We start from the raw sequence: 18,827 nt of genomic DNA on the forward strand, positions 1-18,827 counted from the left end.
TAAACCTGCATTGCACATACATAACAATGTTAAAAAAATTCCAGAAACATACAGATTAACATGCAAAGCATTGAATATCAATATTGTACAATATTATATGTCAACAAATACAATCCTAACCATTGTTTTCAGTTTCTTCACCAACTCTGTCCAGATCTTCCATTCATTGTCATCCATAATACAAACATAATATGATTCTGAAATCCAAATAATATCATCTAACATAATTTCATACTTTTCGTAAATCTTTGAACAATAAAGTCATACCTTTCATTTTCAAAGCGTATCCACCCAATACACACTCCATCGGATATCTCTATCATTCTGGGTTTCATATCCAATCCCACATTGCCCATAACATCAACTACAAACTGAACATCTTCAACAACAGCAAACCCCAATCCAGCTCTGATTCCTTCATGACTCCGCATCCAATTGATTGCAACCATCTCATTCTGCCAAACCCGTGAGATTTTCTTCACCTTGATATCACTCTCCCACATGCATGCAACATTGTCCCGTACATGCACATCCAAATCAGTGCACATCTTCGTAATCCCTTCTTTCTTCATCTTCGTTCTCATGCGCAGTAGTTTAGATCTTTGTTTAATCTTCCTTTTAATGGCGAATCGCTGTAAACGATCTTCAACCAGAATAAATTTCAAAGATCTACATGATAAAGAACAATGTTAAATCAAAATCAAACTCTAAAAAAAAAATGAAAGAAAAAGATTGGATTTAGAAGAAATGAATCCACCACCTGCATGCTTTTTTAACCTGTGAGAAGCTACCCATTTTCGTTCAAATGATGGAGTAGATTTCGTTTTTGAGACTAAAAACTAATTTCAAGTTCTTCTCATCCACTTATATCCTGAAACGTTCCAACCTCTTAGATTTCTTTTTCCAAAGTACACCTTCACATACATTATCATTACTTAGTAGGTAAACGTGCAAAAAATGTTGGAAACTGTTAAACTGGCTTTTTAGTTGACTACATAATAAATATATTAAACTCTTCAAATTAATAATTAATATCGGTTTATCAATATACACTTCATTCTGTTAATTTTGATAAAATTTAATACATTGAATTATTTAATTAATATCGGTTTCTTTACTTGATTTTTCCAAAATTTAATTCGATATATTTTTAATGACATTATGTGAATTTATTTATTACAATTCCTTTACTATTTAATTTAATATAAATTATCTTCATTCATATTTGGCCATAAGAAAATTATATAATATTACTTAACATTATCTATAAGATTAAATTATAAACATTGCTTTTTTTGTTTTCTATATTTTTCGCCAAAAAATATAATATATTGCTTTTTTTGATATATCATTTGTTATATATTTTTGACAAGCTAAAATTAATTATACTAAAATAAATTGTTTTGTAAACAAATATATTTCTTTTATACCTCATTATTTAAATATCGGAATGGATTTTCAAACACAATATAATAATTAATGAATTTATATGTGGTACATTCTAAAAAAATTTACAAAATAATATTAGTATTAGTTAGATATATTATTACGTGACCCGTGCGAACGCAGGGGTAGATGAATACTTATGGTATATTTTAAACGATAATGAACGCGTGCGAACACAATGGTAGCTGACTACCAAATCATATGCATTTCATACTAAATGAAATTAATATTTATATTACCATCCAATTTCATTTTTTTTCCGTATCTTTTATATATATATATATTTATTAAATATTATTATATATTTTTTTATTATCTATATCGATTTTGCGTGACCCGTGCGGAACGCAAAGTCGATATAATATGTTTTAATTTATAATATTACTTAACATTATCTATAAGATTAAATTATAAACATTGCTTTTGTTGTTTTCTATATTTTTCGCCAAAAAAATATAATATATTGCTTTTTTTTGATATATTATTTGTTATATATTTTTGACAAGATAAAATTAATTATACTAAAATAAATTGTTTTGTAAACAAATATATTTTTTTTATACCTTATTATTTAAATATCGGAATGGATTTTCATACACAATATAATAATTAATGAATTAATATTTATATTACCATCCAATTTCAATTTTTTTTCGTATCTTTTATATATATTTATTAAATATTATTATATATTTTATTATTATCTATATCGACTTTGCGTGACCCGTGCGAACGCACGGGTCCTTTACTAGTTATTGATTAAATGATATGAAATAATATTATAAAATAATAAAATAACAAATAGAAGATAATTTTTAGGATTCCATATAAATAAAAGGCGGGAGTGATATATTTAATTTTTTTAAAGATTAAATTAATTTCTTTTAGTATAATAAACTTATTTGAACTTTTTTATTATCACTTCTCAAATGTTATATTGATCAATGTAAATAAATTTAATTAATGTTACTATTAAATTTTCTTAATAATCATTAAACTTTATTAATACTCATTAACTTTTATAAATTTTATTACCGTTTATATATTTCAGAAAGTGAATATTTCTACTCATTAAATTATGCGTTAAAATCCCAAAATTTTTACTTACATCATTATTAACATTTTTTAATGCAATTTAACATTTTTTTCTTATTTTAAAAAAGGTAAGAAAAAATATTTAAGAAATTTTATTTCACTATTATAAGCCTCGATTATTAGAAATTTACAAACTTAAAAATTATAAATTTATAAATATAGGTTGCAATAAAATTAATAATCAAAATCCTTCACTTTAATCGTAAGACGAAATCAAGAATTGAGCCTCATGATTAGAATATTTTATTACTGTGTCAATTTTTTTTATTATGTTATTCTATTTTTCTTACATATCCTTCTATAATATTGTTTCTATTCGTTATTTGATATGAACTCTTCATATTTTAAACTCTTAAATACTCTATCAAAATTGTATTTTTTTTATTAATAATGTTATTATTATTAAATTTTTATTTTTTAAATTATTATTAACTTTTAATTTTAATTATTATTAAAATATTTATGACCCACTCTCTTTACTCTAAGATCTTATTATCACAATTAATTATTAAAATACACACCAACTATACATTTTTATGCCAAATAATATATTTTGTAAATTAAAAGTTAAAAATATCATACATTACACGACTCTTACAATGATAATAGAAGTTACAAAGAACAATTTATTACTAAAATATGGACCAATTATACCTTTGTATGCAAAATAATAAATATTAATAAGACAATAAATTTTATTAAAAATTATAACTCACAATTTTATTAATTAAAATTTATTATTAATTAATATCATTTTAAGTGATTGATTTAATATTTAAGGAATAGAATTGAAAAATATTTAAAAATTTGTGTAATTAACAAATATTATTACTAAGATTTTCTTATTAATCATATAATAAAACACCAAATAGCGTTACATATATACCTGTAACAAAGTAACCACATATTTTTAAAAATTGATATGTATGTATAAAATCAATGGAGAGAAAAAATAGTATACAAAAGATGGAATATGTTAGCAACCAAAAGAAATAATGAATGTGTTATTTGATGATTAAAAAATAATATATTCTCACTTACCCAATTTACATTCATGCCAATTAAAAAAAATTATTTTGTGATGTGATTCAATTCTTTTTTGTTGATAAATATGTAATTCAAATATGAAAAGTTAAAAATAATTAAATTATAGTGTATTAGGTCACTTATATTTAAAATTAAAAAGGTAAAGAAAGACCAAAAAGGTAAATTTCCAGAATTACGATAATATTTCTACTTTGACATGAACAGTTGTTTTTTCTTCAATTGGGTTTTATATCAATGATAAACCCAACTACATATAACTAAAAAAAATGTAATATATTTTATATATAATAAAAAAACTATTAAATATAAGGCTAAATAGTAACATAACAAACAAATTCAAAAATGTAGCAAGAGATTTTTCCGTAATCGCATTCTTGAGTAGTCACTTTTGTAGCACCATACCATTGAAGCATTGAAGAGTTATTTTCAACCTCATATTTTGTCTTAGTTTTTAATACCTTAAAACCTTCGATAACATAAATCATCTCTTCTTCCAAAACGTTTTTTTGCATGAAAACTTTCTTGGTATCATTGCATGTATGTAATTGCTAAAAAAAAAAAATTTAAAAAGCAAAAGAAAATATTAACAAAAAATAATTTAATAAAGGAATAGATGAAATGAGTGTACCTTTTCATCTATTAAGATCATATATGTGCTAATTAATACTTTTCTTCTAGTAATGTTCATATTATCTCACATCTGACTGATTCTAACTTTAATCATAGTATTTGACGTAGTATTAGTAAGATTGTTGAGAAATATATGACTGGAATACGTGGTGAGAATAAATAGGATAGTTGAGAAGCAAGAAAGATGGGACAAAATATATAGAATTGAAGAATAAAATGAGAAATACATTGAATATGTAAATGAATTTTGTAACCGAAGATATAGAATAAAAGGTCATCTTAAAATGAATAAGAATAATTGAAGAATAAAATTGAAAATTAATTGAATGTGCAAATAAATTTTATAACCGATGGAATGAAAGGTCTAATGAATGGTAGGTGGTTATGGAATAGGAAAGATGAAATAGATTAATTGAAAAAATTAAAAATGAGAGATTTAAATAGATTAATAATACAGTTCTATTTAATATTTTGTTGAGATATTTTATTAGAGATTAAAAAATAAATAAATTATTACACAAATAGCATATCAAAATAGTAATTTTATGATATTTGTTTTTAAATAATTTGTTTTTAGTTTTATTAGAGATTAAAAAATAAATAAAATTGTTATTTTAATTATTAATATTGTGTGACTTATTAAATAATATATTATTTATTCTTTATTATTTATATTATTGTTTATATTATTATTATTATAATATTTCTATTATTATTATTGTTATTTTAATTATTAATATTGTGTCAATTATTAAATAATATATTCTTTATTCTTTATTATTTTTATTTTTATTTTTATTATTATTGTAATAATTATTATTATATTTATAATTAGTATTTATTTTTATATAGGTTCAAATTAGTAAAATTAAAATTAGGGTTTATGCTTAGATTGAAGAGTTTTTATTATTATTATTATTATTATTATTATTATTATTATCGTTATAATTAATTATTAATGTAGGGGTTTAATAAAAAAAATATTATTTAAATAAGTAATTTATTTTGTATGAATAAAAATTTGATAAATTAGATGGACAAAAAAAGTGAATATAAAATTAGGGTTGCGCAACAATTATTAAGATGATACATCACCATATCTACTTATTATTATTATTATTATTATTATTATTATTATTATTATTATTATTATTATTATCACTATTATTATTATTATTATTACTATTATTATTATTATTAATAACATTAATAACTATTATTAATATTATTTTTGTTACGATTAGTATTATTTTAATTATTATTATTATATTATTAATATTAATAATAATTATTAATATTATTTTTGTTATGATTATTATTATTTTAAATATTATTATTATTGTTGTTATTATGATTATTATTATTTTAATTATTTATATTTTGTATTTTTGTTATGATTAGTATTATTTTAATTATTATTATTATATTATTAATATTAATAATAATTATTAATATTATTTTTGTTATAATTATTATTATTTTAATTATTATTATTATTATTATTATTGTTATGATTATTATTATAATTATTTATATTTTGTCAATTTAAAAACTAATAGATTTAAGATTGTGGCGATAAATATATATTACTTATTATTTATTTACATTATTATTAATATTATTTTTGTTATTAATATTATGATTATTATTAATAATGGTATTATTATTATTATTGTTATTATATTTATTCTTAATGTAGGGTTAAATTAGTAAAGTTAAAATTAGGGTGTGAGGTCAAATTAGTAAATTTAGAATTAGGGTTTGGGCTTAGAGTTGCTATCAGGTTGACATGTGGCTAGAGTTGCCATCATGAGAACCTTGCATTTATATATAAGATGACAACCTTGCATTTATATATAAGATAAATTACTAAAAAGACGTTGGAAGATATATGTCATATAAAAGACAATGTTAGTCATTAATTAGCATAATTTAAATTTTTTTTAATAAAATTTAAATTTAAATCAAAATAATTAAAATGTAAAAATTTGAGTTTACCATAAAAATGTCTATAAGACAAAGATTTATGATAAATAAAAAATCAGGTGAACTGAACTCCCCTAATAAAAATATGTACACCGTATTTACATCCTAAATATTTCACTACATTTTAACTCTAACACAAATATTTAGGCAAGAAAAAATTATTGAAAAACAATAAAAGTATAAGAACCGTATGTATAAAATTATAAACGATAAACGATGTTGGTGTGGCTTTTAGTGTAAGCATACCATTTTTCATAATTAAATAATAGAATATATGCATTGTATGGATAATTATACGGTGTAATTAAAAAAAGGGTCATGCTAACGAGTGCTCCAGGGGTACTATTTAAGCATTCTAAATAAAGAAAATATTCTTTCAAAATTTCACCATTTCAATTTTCGATGCATTAATTACGCATATTTCCAAAAAAAACTTATTTTTTAAAGCTATTAAAGAGTGCCCCTGAGACACTTGTTAGTATTTCCCTTAAAAAAATAGTGTCAACTTATCATTTCCTTTTTTTTTTTAATACTGCTGTGCTGAACATAAAATGATATAAGCTATAATAGACAAATTAATATTGTTTTTCACAATTCACTTTGTTCTCCCTCTTATAAATGGATAATTAAAAACTCCTTGACACATACTTGTACTAATATATGTATGTATTGAATTAATTGATTAATTTTTTTTATATATATCTCCTCAATTAAAATGAAAACAGCTACTAATTATACATTATCATAAAAATTATTTCCAAGACAAGTATTTGTGTCTATTTTTTTTCAACTTCATTAATAATTGACAATGTTAACACTTTGTTCAATTAATAAAATTAACACTTTGTTCATCAAATTAGACATGGAATATATTTTTTTAAAAATTTATTAGATAAAAGATGATCATTTACAAATTAATTGATTAAAAGAAAATCTATGTACTTGATCCACGTCAAAAATGTTTGTCACTGTAAATTTTTAGTTGAAAACTGATATAAACAATACAAAATATTGATTGCAACATTTAGTACATAGTAAATCAATCTTTTTGATTGAATTCGAGAGTAAAATTTGTATCATAATTTTATTTGACTATTATAATTTAAAAAATGATATTTTAAAATTCAACAAATTAATATATATTTTCATGATGTGGACCTCATATAATATTGCTATTATCCATCACACACACAAGATATTATCAAAATTGTTTTTGATATTATTTTAATATTTCATACCAAAAAAAAAACAACTTTATCAAAAACAATTTAATTGAATAATTAAATATCAACACAAAAGAATATTGGGCCAAGAAAATAGTGGGCCTAATTTTCCTAATGGGCCATTGAATAACCCAAAACAATAGAATCCAATTCCAAATTTTCTGAACAAAACCCTAATTTCTTCTGTCCAAAGAAAACCGTAACTTCAACACACAGTAGCAAGCTTCTACCGTTGCAGCGTCTCCGCTTTCGTACCGTTCAACAATGGCCGTAAGTAACCTTTTCCTTTCCATCGTCATCTTTCCTTAGTGCATTACCTTACAGTCACGGTAGTAGTTTTTGCACTCTCCACGTTTGACCGCAAGTCAAATAGTTGATCGAGGAACGCGAATTAGTGTAGTTTTTGCACTTTCCTTGATTTGAATTGTTGTTCTTATTCGTGTTTTTTGCAGACTATACCTGTTAATCCCAAACCTTTTTTGAACAATTTGACTGGGAAGCATGTTATTGTGAAACTAAAATGGGGAATGGAGTACAAAGGTAGTTGCTTTGTTATGTTGCAAATTCTCTACATGTTTCATTTCAGTTCAGTGTTTATTTTTTGGAGAATTGAACACTCTGCATATTTTTAATAATCTGTTATTGATTTTGTTTTGCAGGTTATCTTGTTTCAGTGGACTCCTATATGAACTTGCAGGTACAATTCTAGATAGACTCATTGAGTGTCTGTTATGACAAATCTTATTAGGTACTTCTTTTGCTATGTTGCTATAACTATAACATTTTTCTTTTTATATTTGTGAACTTTTGTGTAGTTGGCCAACACTGAAGAATACATTGAGGGAAATTTTACTGGGAATTTAGGAGAGATTTTAATCAGGTAACTTGTTACCATCTCAACTATTTTACTATTTGCTAGACTGTGTTTTTCTGGGACATACACATGAATTCTAAATATGGATTTTGTTTTTTCTGTCTTTGAAATTGATGTTGGAGTTGGAAAAGGAATAGTTTTGTTTATCTACCATTTGATATTTTTCTATACTCTGCTATATGTTTGTTGAGGCAGAAGATATACTCTGCTAATTGTTTGTTGGTTTGAATAGAGTGATCTCAACGGGGGGTGGTTTATGATTATATTGCCAAAGAAATTACTGTACATTTCTTTTGCTAGTATGGTTGTTTGGTTAGCTTAGATATGTCTTAGTTATGTGATTCTTTATCAGCACCCAATCAGTACTGTCAAATTGCAGCCATGGCAGATTGCGGTTGCGGGAATTTGATTCTCCCGTGATCATATTTACTCATTTGTTTAATGAGATCAGAGTAAATGTTGATTATTAGTTTAGAGTTTGATTTGCTATACTAACAGTTCCTTATTAGCAAATGAATTAAGTCAGGTCCATAATAACTAAAAAATTGACATTGTAGGGGAAGTTGCAGCAAGAAAATTGAAAATAAATTCTGATTCTAATTCTAGGGGAAAAATATTTGCACATTGAACTCATGTTCTAACCACTTTAAGATGTATTAGTTCTAAACAGAATGGAAATAACACTGGTATTTCTGAGTGACAGAGTGAAGGCTTGTTGTAGGAGAGTTTTGAACTTTATCACCAACTCAGAAAGAAAAGAATGCAACCATAGAAGTTCTGAGGTGGCTAAGGCTGGGTTGCAACACTTGGCTTCACTGCTAGATCTAGAAATAAACATTTGTTTCTTAACCCACAAATTCTCCAATTTAGGACCTAGGAACACAACCCCAAAAGTAAACCTTCTATCATATGGTTAAGAGCCCAAATTAGCATCGGAGAAGGCTTGGAAACTCACATGAAAGGTTGGGTCATGTTTGAGAAGTAGTCTGAGTTGCATCAGATAAGAGCCTAAATGTTTTGTTTTCTACCATTTGATATTTTTTTTTGTACTCTGCTATATGTTTGTCGAGGTAGAAGATATACTCTGCTAATTGTTAGTTTGAATAGTCAATGTGGATGGTTTATGATTTCATTGCCAAATAAATCACTTTCTACTTATCTTTTGCAAATATGGTTGTATGGTTAGCTTAGGTATGTCTTAGTTATGTGATACTTTATCAACACCCACTCAGTGCTGTAAAATTATGGCCATGGCAGATTGCGGTTGCAGAAATTAGTGCCATGGAAAAGTTGTGGCGTTGTGGATTTTGCATTGCAGTGCCATGGCGGCCGCCATGAGTTTAACGTCCATAATAGTATGCCGGAAATTTCGTGTTATTTTATATAAAAAATTCTGCAAATTCTTGTCTGGTTCTTTTTTACCAGTTAACAAGCCCAAAAGAACTATTTGATTAAATACAAATAATCCTCCCACATAAAGTACACATAACTCTGATTAGACGTCCTCTTCTCATCCTCGCCCAACTTTTGTCCAAGTACCGTTCATCTTTAGGGTTTGTTTATTTCCTTATTCGTTTTGTTTATTTTTTATTCCTTCCCACTACTCTCTTTTTTGTTCTATTCTCTATTCTGCTATTTTTTTATTCTACTTGTATTTCTCCCTCATTCTATAGATATGTTCTCATCTATTTCATTTACCTTACATGTCTTTTTTGAAGAACTTGATATATGAATTATTGTTTTCTCTATATAGATTCAATAATGTTTAGTTTGTCTGCCATGCTTCAGCCATCCGCCATATTTTCATGGTGGATTTTTGGTTTGCCTCTATTTTCCGCCATCCTCCATATTTTCATGGTGAATTTTTGGTTTGACTCTATTTTCCGCCATCCTCCACAGACAACACTGCACCGAATAAATAACCTGCTATAGGCAGGGGAGGATATTGGGGCATCCCAATGGGACCGTGGCCACCCCCTTATCATTATAGTTAATCAACATTCATATTCATATATTCATATACATGTGAATGGAAGTTATATTATGGCATTTAACAAACACTGTTAAAAAGCAAGTGGGAATTGACATACATGCAAAGAAATTGTCCATCTGGTAGACATGTAAAAGAGTATTTTGTTCATGTATACTGGCCCTAGTCTTAATAAAAGGTCTGTTGCATAATGAAAGGATGTAGCGAGTAATTCCTCTATATATTAATATTTCTAATCCTGCATGTAATTTTGAGCTTAAATTTTACATAGCTACTATGGATATTCCATGTTCATCTGGGCATTAGGAAAACATTTTTTAAATGGTATAATTGTTTATATAATGCTTTTGAAAATTTATTTTTCGCTACTATATTGTGTTCTGTGGATTTAATCTGGTTCTGCTTGTGAGCAAGAGTGTGATGAAGATACGATCTATTATATGATCAAGTTATGTTGTAGTCTTTTTTGTATATCTGGATTTGTAGTCCAAATATGATAATCATGTCTTATATTATTGCTTGCATTTGTAGATGTAACAATGTTCTCTATCTTCGAGGAGTACCAGAGGATGAAGAAATTGAAGATGCTGCTGAAGACTAGTAGAATGAAGATTAGAATGAAAAAACCATTGTAAGATGTAACCATGTTCTCACCTTTTCGAGAGTATTAGTGGACGAAGAAATTGGAAATACTGCTGAAGACTAAATGAAAAAACCTTACTGTTATGACATAAATTGAACTGAATTTATTTACTATTTTTGCATCTTTAATTAAATGCTTTTATGTAGTTATGTGTAGAGATTTGAATAAAAAACACGGTAATCAATCAGGGTGCCAACGTTAAAATTGTTCTGTGATTCACAGGAAACCTGATATTTAGACTAATTAAATTAGCATACAGTTTGTGGTTATAAATAGGAGAAAAACAAATGAAAGAAGTAGATGTCTCAATTCAAACTTCAATCATGGATGGCTAAGTGCAATGCATCAATACAATTTGAAATTTCGCCCTTTGATCTGAATATGTGCAGCTACAAAGATTTACTTTAATGTCTTGTTAAGCCAGAATGTATTTTAATGAATCTATAATAACTAGAAACTCTGTTTTTTAAAAAGATTAACAGTCAGAATTATATACTTGTAATTAAAGAAAAAGGTGAAAATACAAAGTTAAGACAGTCTTGTTGATACATAAGTTGCAAGAATGAGACTAAGATCAAGTGCTGCTACAAAGAGTTAACTTTGAGGAAAGCAGAAGTTTTGGGGAGGAGTACATTGCGGAAGAGAATCCTGATGGCGGATAGTCGGATAGTGGCAATGAGCGAGTTGACTCGAGCGATTGGGACGAACCTTGTAAGCATATAATTAATTGTTTATGCTAAGTTATATTACTGCTTTCACTATCTAGCAATGGTATAAAAGCTTAGCTACAATAATAGTAAAGGAAATTAAAATATGATTAAGAATTATTATGAAACTAGAAAAAAGGAGAAGCATAACAATTAGAGATGGTTTACGTTGTAAGTCTATGGCTTCTAAGACACCTTTTATTTTACTTTTTTTTTTTTTTTTAATTTTACCAAAAAAAATAAAATAAGACACCTTTTAGGAATTTTGACCTGCATGCCACCCATTTGAAAATAAAATCCCAATATGCCACCCTGCCAAAATTTAGTCCCAAAATGCCACCATGAGGCCGCCGTTTTGAATGGAGGCCATGTAAAGGCCTTCATGAGGCCGCCATTTCAATTGGAGGGCACCCATTAATTTATTTTTTTTTCGTTTTTTGTATTATAATTATTTTTAATTGTTTTTTTAATATATAGTTAATATTAAAAATTATAAGTTAATTATTTAAAGTATTAAAAAATTAAAAAATTAAATTTGTAAATAAAAATTAATTTATTTCAAACATTTTATTATAGTTATTATATATAATGATTAAATAATTATAACTTATTTATTTTAATTATTTAAAAAAAAAATTAAATTTGTCCATTAAAATTAATTAATTTTGATACATAAGAGAACAATAAAATTTAATAAATATTATAAATTAATAAAAAATAATAATAATATTTCCCGCCAAAGCAAAATATTGTACTATATTTTCCCTCCAAAAATATGGGTAGAAGAGGTCTGATCTTCTATAAATAGAGGTATGTATGTGAGAGTTGAATTATCAATTCTTGTGTTGTGGTTAATTTTAACAGTTAAAAATCATGTCTGTTTGGGCTGTGGTGTTTTTTGAGGAAGGCGAACACATCAGGGTATGTCTGAACCCGCATTGAAATTTCAGCAGAGTTGTTAGAGCCATCAACACAGGGTTTCGACAACTTGACGGTCCTACCCGCAAAGTTAAACAAATGGATTATCGCTGTCCATATATAACCTTGACGGATGCAAGCCCAGAAGGAACCTACATGTATTACTGGGATCGTGTGAAAGATGATGTCGATGTGGATCTAATGTTTTGGACATACAGTGGAGAAGTTAATCGAGGCGTTCAACATCCACTCGTTCTAGCAGTTATACTTGAGTAGTTTAATTGTTGTATGTTGATTGAGTCCTGATATGATCTATTTGTGTCTGAAGTATGTCTTTTGCTGTTTTGATTATGTTGTTGTAATCTAATTTTAAATCGTTGTGTTGTTGTAGACGTTATTATGATGTTAGTAGAAGTTGAATATTCTAATTAGAGTTGTCATTGATATTGAAAGAAACTACAAGGCAGTGATGAAAATAAATCAACATAAAAACTTAAACACAACTAAGATGATGGTCCAGCTCGGTTTGGACATGTCTTGCGATAATGTCCGAACTCGCGACAAATACCACATCTTCTTTTTTCCTTCTCATAATCATCCATTTCTGTTCGTATGCGGGTACTGTTTGGGCGACCTTTCTTTCTTCTTCTCATGGCGTCATTGTGGCAAAGAGTATCTCCTTCGTATCGAGGCCAGTCAGCCTCAGTCCCCACCCCTATGAAACTTTCTTCGTAGACCTTAAACACGTTAACGACCTTGAAGACATCAGCTATATGCACGGTATAGTCGTGATGTATGCTCGCGCACGCTGCAATGACATGCGAGCAAGGCACATGAAATGTTTGAAATTTTCCACACTCACACGTTTGATTTTTAAGGTCGACGTTGAAATGACGAGTCGGTCGACACTCATTATGGTTCATAGTTTCCTCCACCAAGAAGCAGAACCGTAGACGATCAAATTGCCTAACGTGATGACTACTTGCTTTGGCAGCCTCCTCTTCTATACCTTTCAGGCAACTTTTTGTATATTGTTGTCCAGAACCCACTTTTTTTGTCCATTCGTGCCCTCTTCTGCCAAATAACTCACCCATCCTAAAGTATGTAGATCTTACCAATGCTGTAACGGGTAGATTACGAGTGGCCTTCAAGACTGAATTCATTGATTCTGCCAGGTTGGTAGTCATGTGACCCCACCGTTGCCCTCCATCAAAAGCTCTGCACCATTTTTCTCTTGGAATATTTTCTACCCAGTTGTATGCATCCATATTTGACATACGTATTTCACCCCTGTAGTAGTTGTAGGTTGATTCAGTTAATGCATAACCTGTAAGTGAAAATAAGAATATTAGTTAAACAAAATATTTTTAAACAACATTATCAATTACAAAGAAACCCTTGGCGTTGAGAATTACCCATGTTAATGACTTTTTTGTGAAGCTCTTTGTCTCTGATCTCTCGCATGAAGTTCTGGGCTATATTTCTAATGCAATAGACATGCGTAGACGGTGGGCATTGCCAACCATTTTCCGGGTTATCATATGCGCTTTTGATGGACACGTGTCTGTCTGATATTAGACAGATGTTGGGTTGCGGCGTAACATGCATTCTTAGATTCCTTAGGAAAAAACTCCATGCATCACCCGTCTCACCCTCGACCAAGGCAAAAGCTATTGGAAAGATGTTCCTGTTTCCATCTTGTGCAACAGCTAGTAACAGGGTTCCCTTGTATTTTCCATACAACCACGTCCCATCAACTTGCACAACGGGTTTGCAGTAAGCGAACCCCTTGATACATGGCTGGAAGGCCCAAAATAGACGATGGAAAATTCTACAACCATCAATTTGCGTCCCGTCATCAGATAACGCCGGTAGGGTCTCTAGATCGACTACGACACCTGGCAAATAATATTTCATTACCAATAACCACTGCGGAAGGTCGTTGTAGGAAGTCTCCCAATTACCGAAGGTAGATGCTATTGCCTTGTTCTTCGCAATCCATGCTTTTTTGTAAGAAATCGTGTAGTTGAATTTCTCACAAATATGAGCAATAATGTGTTTAACCTTCAACGAGGCATCCTCTTGTATGAGACGTTTGATGCTGTCACTGATGATGTTTGAGTTTAGTTTTTTGTGATCTTGAGTAATCGCAACCGAAGTGCATGTGTGTTGTCCACTTACCTTTGTGATCTTCCACGTACCACTTATTTTCCCCAAAGTACCTCTACATCTGAACGTGCACTCTTCATTCTTACACTTGACTATATATCTTTTAGAATCAGACTTATAAACTTCATAATCAAGAGAGTGTTTGATGTGGTACTGAGCGATAGCAAAGACACACTCCTCTTTACTTGCGAATTTCATTCCAAACAAACCACCTTCAGTTTGCATTGGCACTGGTGTTTCAAATATTGAACCATCATCTTCCTCATCTAAGCTGACATTTCTCATGTGAAGTGGTGGATTATACAGATCCATAGGAACCTGTTGATGCCCCACATCCATTTCATCACCCGAGTCTCCACTATCGCCGCTAAAAAGATTTTGAGCGTTTACGTACCTGACTTCATCAGCATCGCTGTCGTCTCCAACCTCTTCGTTTCGGAGAAATGGCTCGTTTTGTGTTAGGGGGGTGGTGACATTAGAATGATAGACTCCTGACTCATATAATTTTGGGTTTGGGATGGCTCAGCGTGATACATTGGTTGTGTTTCTTCTCCACGTGCCTCCAAAATACACGCATATAGTTCAATAACATCTGAAAAATCATATGTAGCGTGACAATGAAACATAGACCGAACATCATTGTCATTTTCGATCTTCGTGGTTATATAGGACATGCTACCGTCAACCGGACTAAAACATGGATATCGATAAAAAAATGTCGGTTACGATCATTTGAATTTTATTTTGGATACGCTCTTTTAGATGAGAAAAATTGGCAGTGGGGTTGATTTTGAGTGTTTGTGAGTCTGTGTTTTGAAATACGACCCCAACATTGATGTCGGGAAAAATTAAACCGTTGTAGTGGACTTGAATATTAAAATTATTTGGAGACATCTTTGTTCCGGTGTCACAAAATGAGGTTGGTTTGAACTTAATATACACAATGAAAAATTTGAAGAGTGTGCCAAGCATGCAAGACACGTGGGAATTCTGCATGCCCTCCCTTAGCTTGAGGTCGCCATTTTGAATGGAGGCCATGTGAAGGGTGTGGCCGCCATTTTGAATGGAGGGCACCCATAGCATGTGACCGCCATTTTAAATGGAGGGCACCTATGCATGCGTCAAATCCAATTCTGTATAAATGCAGAGATGCTGCATGCATTCTATTACACAATAGTTCTCCCCATGGCTCTCTATATTGGAGTAGTGCACATTATTGCTCCGAACTGTTCAAATGATATTTTTTCTGGTAATATTATATCTGATCCTATATCAGTGCGGTTGATGGAGTCGTTCAATTTTTCTGACATTAAGTCTCAGATACATCAAGTCACTGCAATTAACAGAGAAATTGTTGAAATTTGCTACAGAAAACCCTATTTGAATTCAAATGGGTTGTTGTTATATGCAGAGATGAAGATCAGAACTGATGAAGACGTACGTGAAATGTTTGCGAATTTTTTATTTTTTATCAACATAGGTCCTATGGAATTGTATGTAAAATTTCGTAGAACAGTTGAAGAAATTTTATCAATGTGTAAAAATCCTAATTAATGGATCTAACCAAGTGCAATAACTATGTAACCATATTATTAAATATTATAACTCCCCAACCACCTACCAATTTTTTCTATAAATAGGTAGTTGAGATTTCATTTTCATCATCACAATCTCAACACTCTCATCATATAACATCACAATCTCACTTATCTATTTACTTGTAATTCTTTCTCTTCATATAAAATGACTTTCTTCTGGTTTGGTGATAAACATAGAGGAACACCCGAACATGCTGCGGTACTGATTTAAATATATTGTTTATGTTTATATTTAATTTTATTTATTTATATTTATATATTTATGTTTATATTATTATGTTTATATTTATATTTATATTTATATATTTATATTATATGTTTATGTTTATATTTAATTTTATTTATTTATATTTATATATTTATGTTTATATTATTATGTTTATATTTATATTTATATATTTATATTTATATATTTATATATTTATATATTTATATTATATGTTTATGTTTATATTTAATTTTATTTATTTATATTTATATATTTATGTTTATATTATTATGTTTATATTTATATTTATATATTTATATATTTATATATTTATATTATATGTTTATGTTTATATTTAATTTTATTTATTTATATTTATATATTTATGTTTATATTATTATGTTTATATTTATATTTATATTTATATTTATATATTTTTATTATATGTTTATGTTTATATTTATTTTTATTTATTTATGTATTCATGTTTATACTTATATTTATATTTATATTTTTAATTTTATTTATTTAATTTTATCTATTTAATTTTATATGTTTTTATGTTTATATTTATATTTATATATTTATACTTATCTATATAATTTTTTTTACAGCTTGCTGATCCTGAACAATTTAGAACAAGATCCCATAAAAAATTAGATCCTCCTGATGTTATTATGCCTTACTTGGCGAGATCGGGTTTTGCAAACGTAGCAAGGATACCACATATCCACATAGACACAAGTTTCGTTATGGCCTTGCTCGAAAGATGGAGACCCGAATCACATACATTTCATTTTCCAACTGGTGAGTGTACCATAACGTTGGAAGATGTGAGTATGTTACTGGGTCTACGTGTCAACGGTAATGCTGTAGCCGGTCCTACCGAATTAGACTTGGACATGTGGGAAGAATTTTTGGGTGCTCATCCACCACGTACTGCTTTAAAAGGTCAGATGGTTCTAATATCTTGGCTTAAATCATTGTTAGCTAATAATCCGGTAAATGAAAATTCAACTGTGGGACACTTAACTACATACACTAGAATTTTTAATCTGCTTTTAATTGGCTTATCCTTAATGCCCGATAAAAGTAGTAAATATGTGCATATCATGTGGGTGCCATTGCTACAAGATTTGGAGAGATGCAATACATATAGCTGGGGGCAGCCGTGTTAGCCTATCTTTATAGAGAAATGTGTAAGTCGGTAGACGTAGAAGTCGAGGGAATGGGAGGGTGTGTTGAACTTCTCCAAGCTTGGGGATATTCTCGATTGCCTTTTTTGGCACCCATCTCTTCGGAGCTACCATCATATCCGTATGCTGCAAGGTTTATATTTTTTTACGATTTTTTTTATTTCAATTTATATTATAAATTTTTATCATTATACATTCTTATATTTAATTTATTCTTACATAGGTTGGGTGCAAAGAAGAAAAAAACGAAGGATAGCCAAGGACCACCGCCCCAGCCACGTTGCTTAAAAGAACACCATGAAATGACGATGAAAGAATCATGGAATACTCCGTTTACTCGATTGTACCGCAGTGAGCACCAAAAATGGAGAAATGTGGTGAGATATTGCCTGACTGGACCTACGGTTGACCCACAGTCTGTGCCAACTCACGAATATATGAATTAGTATAGATCTTTGCCGTTTACGCACGCTTCTGCAGATCAATGGCTCGTTGATCCACGTACTCAACCTTCCTCTTCCCAGATGCCACCTACCCAACCACAAACATACAACAACCCACCATTCTCACAACCCTCCTCGTCAAACATATACGACCAACCATCCCAAAATTACCAAACACAACAACAACAATTCTCATACAATCCGACCCAACAACAAACTCAGTACACCCCATCGCAACAAACAGATAACCCTTTCCAAACACCACAACAACCAATACAATTCATGTACCAACATACACAAGAACAATACCTCCGTCCACCCCTCCAATACACTCCAATCTCTAACCCCAACTTCACCCAAACGTACTCAACACAACATCCATCTAGCTCAAATTACTCTGACTGTTATGTTGCGACCGTAGACTCCACTTATCCCACCTCAACAACACATCAATCAACCACCACCTTTCCAATAAATATGGACTTCGAAAATTTCAACCCTTTTGAAATTTTCCCAAACGAGGTCCCTATTTGTGGTACATCTTCATTCCAGCAAACATCTGCCCCCCTCCCATGCCGCCGACAGAAAATCAACAACCCGAAGAAGATCAACAACGCCGCCGAAGCACGCGTACAATTATACCTGCAAGGTGTT

The 18,827-nt window shown here is 29.3% G+C and overlaps 2 protein-coding genes across 2 annotated transcripts; one reads left to right on the forward strand and one right to left on the reverse strand.

Annotated features, from left to right (window-relative positions):
- Nucleotides 1-7,571: 7,571 nt before the first annotated feature.
- On the forward strand, nucleotides 7,572-11,026 carry LOC131628543 (probable small nuclear ribonucleoprotein F). Its single transcript, XM_058899374.1, has 5 exons — nucleotides 7,572-7,697; nucleotides 7,880-7,967; nucleotides 8,087-8,124; nucleotides 8,243-8,307; nucleotides 10,823-11,026. The coding sequence occupies exons 1-5, from the start codon at nucleotides 7,692-7,694 to the stop codon at nucleotides 10,890-10,892; spliced, it is 267 nt and encodes an 88-aa protein (XP_058755357.1). The 5' UTR covers nucleotides 7,572-7,691; the 3' UTR covers nucleotides 10,893-11,026.
- Nucleotides 11,027-13,062: 2,036 nt separating this feature from the next.
- LOC131648590 (uncharacterized) lies at nucleotides 13,063-15,067 on the reverse strand. Its single transcript, XM_058918357.1, has 2 exons — nucleotides 13,975-15,067; nucleotides 13,063-13,886 (listed from the first exon to the last, which is right to left on the reverse strand). The coding sequence occupies exons 1-2, from the start codon at nucleotides 15,065-15,067 to the stop codon at nucleotides 13,063-13,065; spliced, it is 1,917 nt and encodes a 638-aa protein (XP_058774340.1).
- Nucleotides 15,068-18,827: the final 3,760 nt, after the last annotated feature.

This window comes from Vicia villosa, linkage group LG1, assembly GCF_029867415.1.
Source record: "Vicia villosa cultivar HV-30 ecotype Madison, WI linkage group LG1, Vvil1.0, whole genome shotgun sequence".
Lineage (NCBI taxonomy): Eukaryota > Viridiplantae > Streptophyta > Magnoliopsida > Fabales > Fabaceae > Vicia > Vicia villosa.

Bases quoted from the DNA above. Each gene is read 5' to 3' on its own strand.
- LOC131648590 (XM_058918357.1), bottom strand. From the start codon at position 15,067: ATGGATGTGGGGCATCAACAGGTTCCTATGGATCTGTATAATCCACCA. The intron at 13,887-13,974 runs GTAATTCTCAAC...TTTCACTTACAG, and splicing joins CAAAAAAGTCATTAACATGG to GTTATGCATTAACTGAATCA.
- LOC131628543 (XM_058899374.1), top strand. The intron at 8,125-8,242 runs GTACAATTCTAG...ACTTTTGTGTAG, and splicing joins ACTCCTATATGAACTTGCAG to TTGGCCAACACTGAAGAATA. The intron at 8,308-10,822 runs GTAACTTGTTAC...TTGCATTTGTAG, and splicing joins TTAGGAGAGATTTTAATCAG to ATGTAACAATGTTCTCTATC.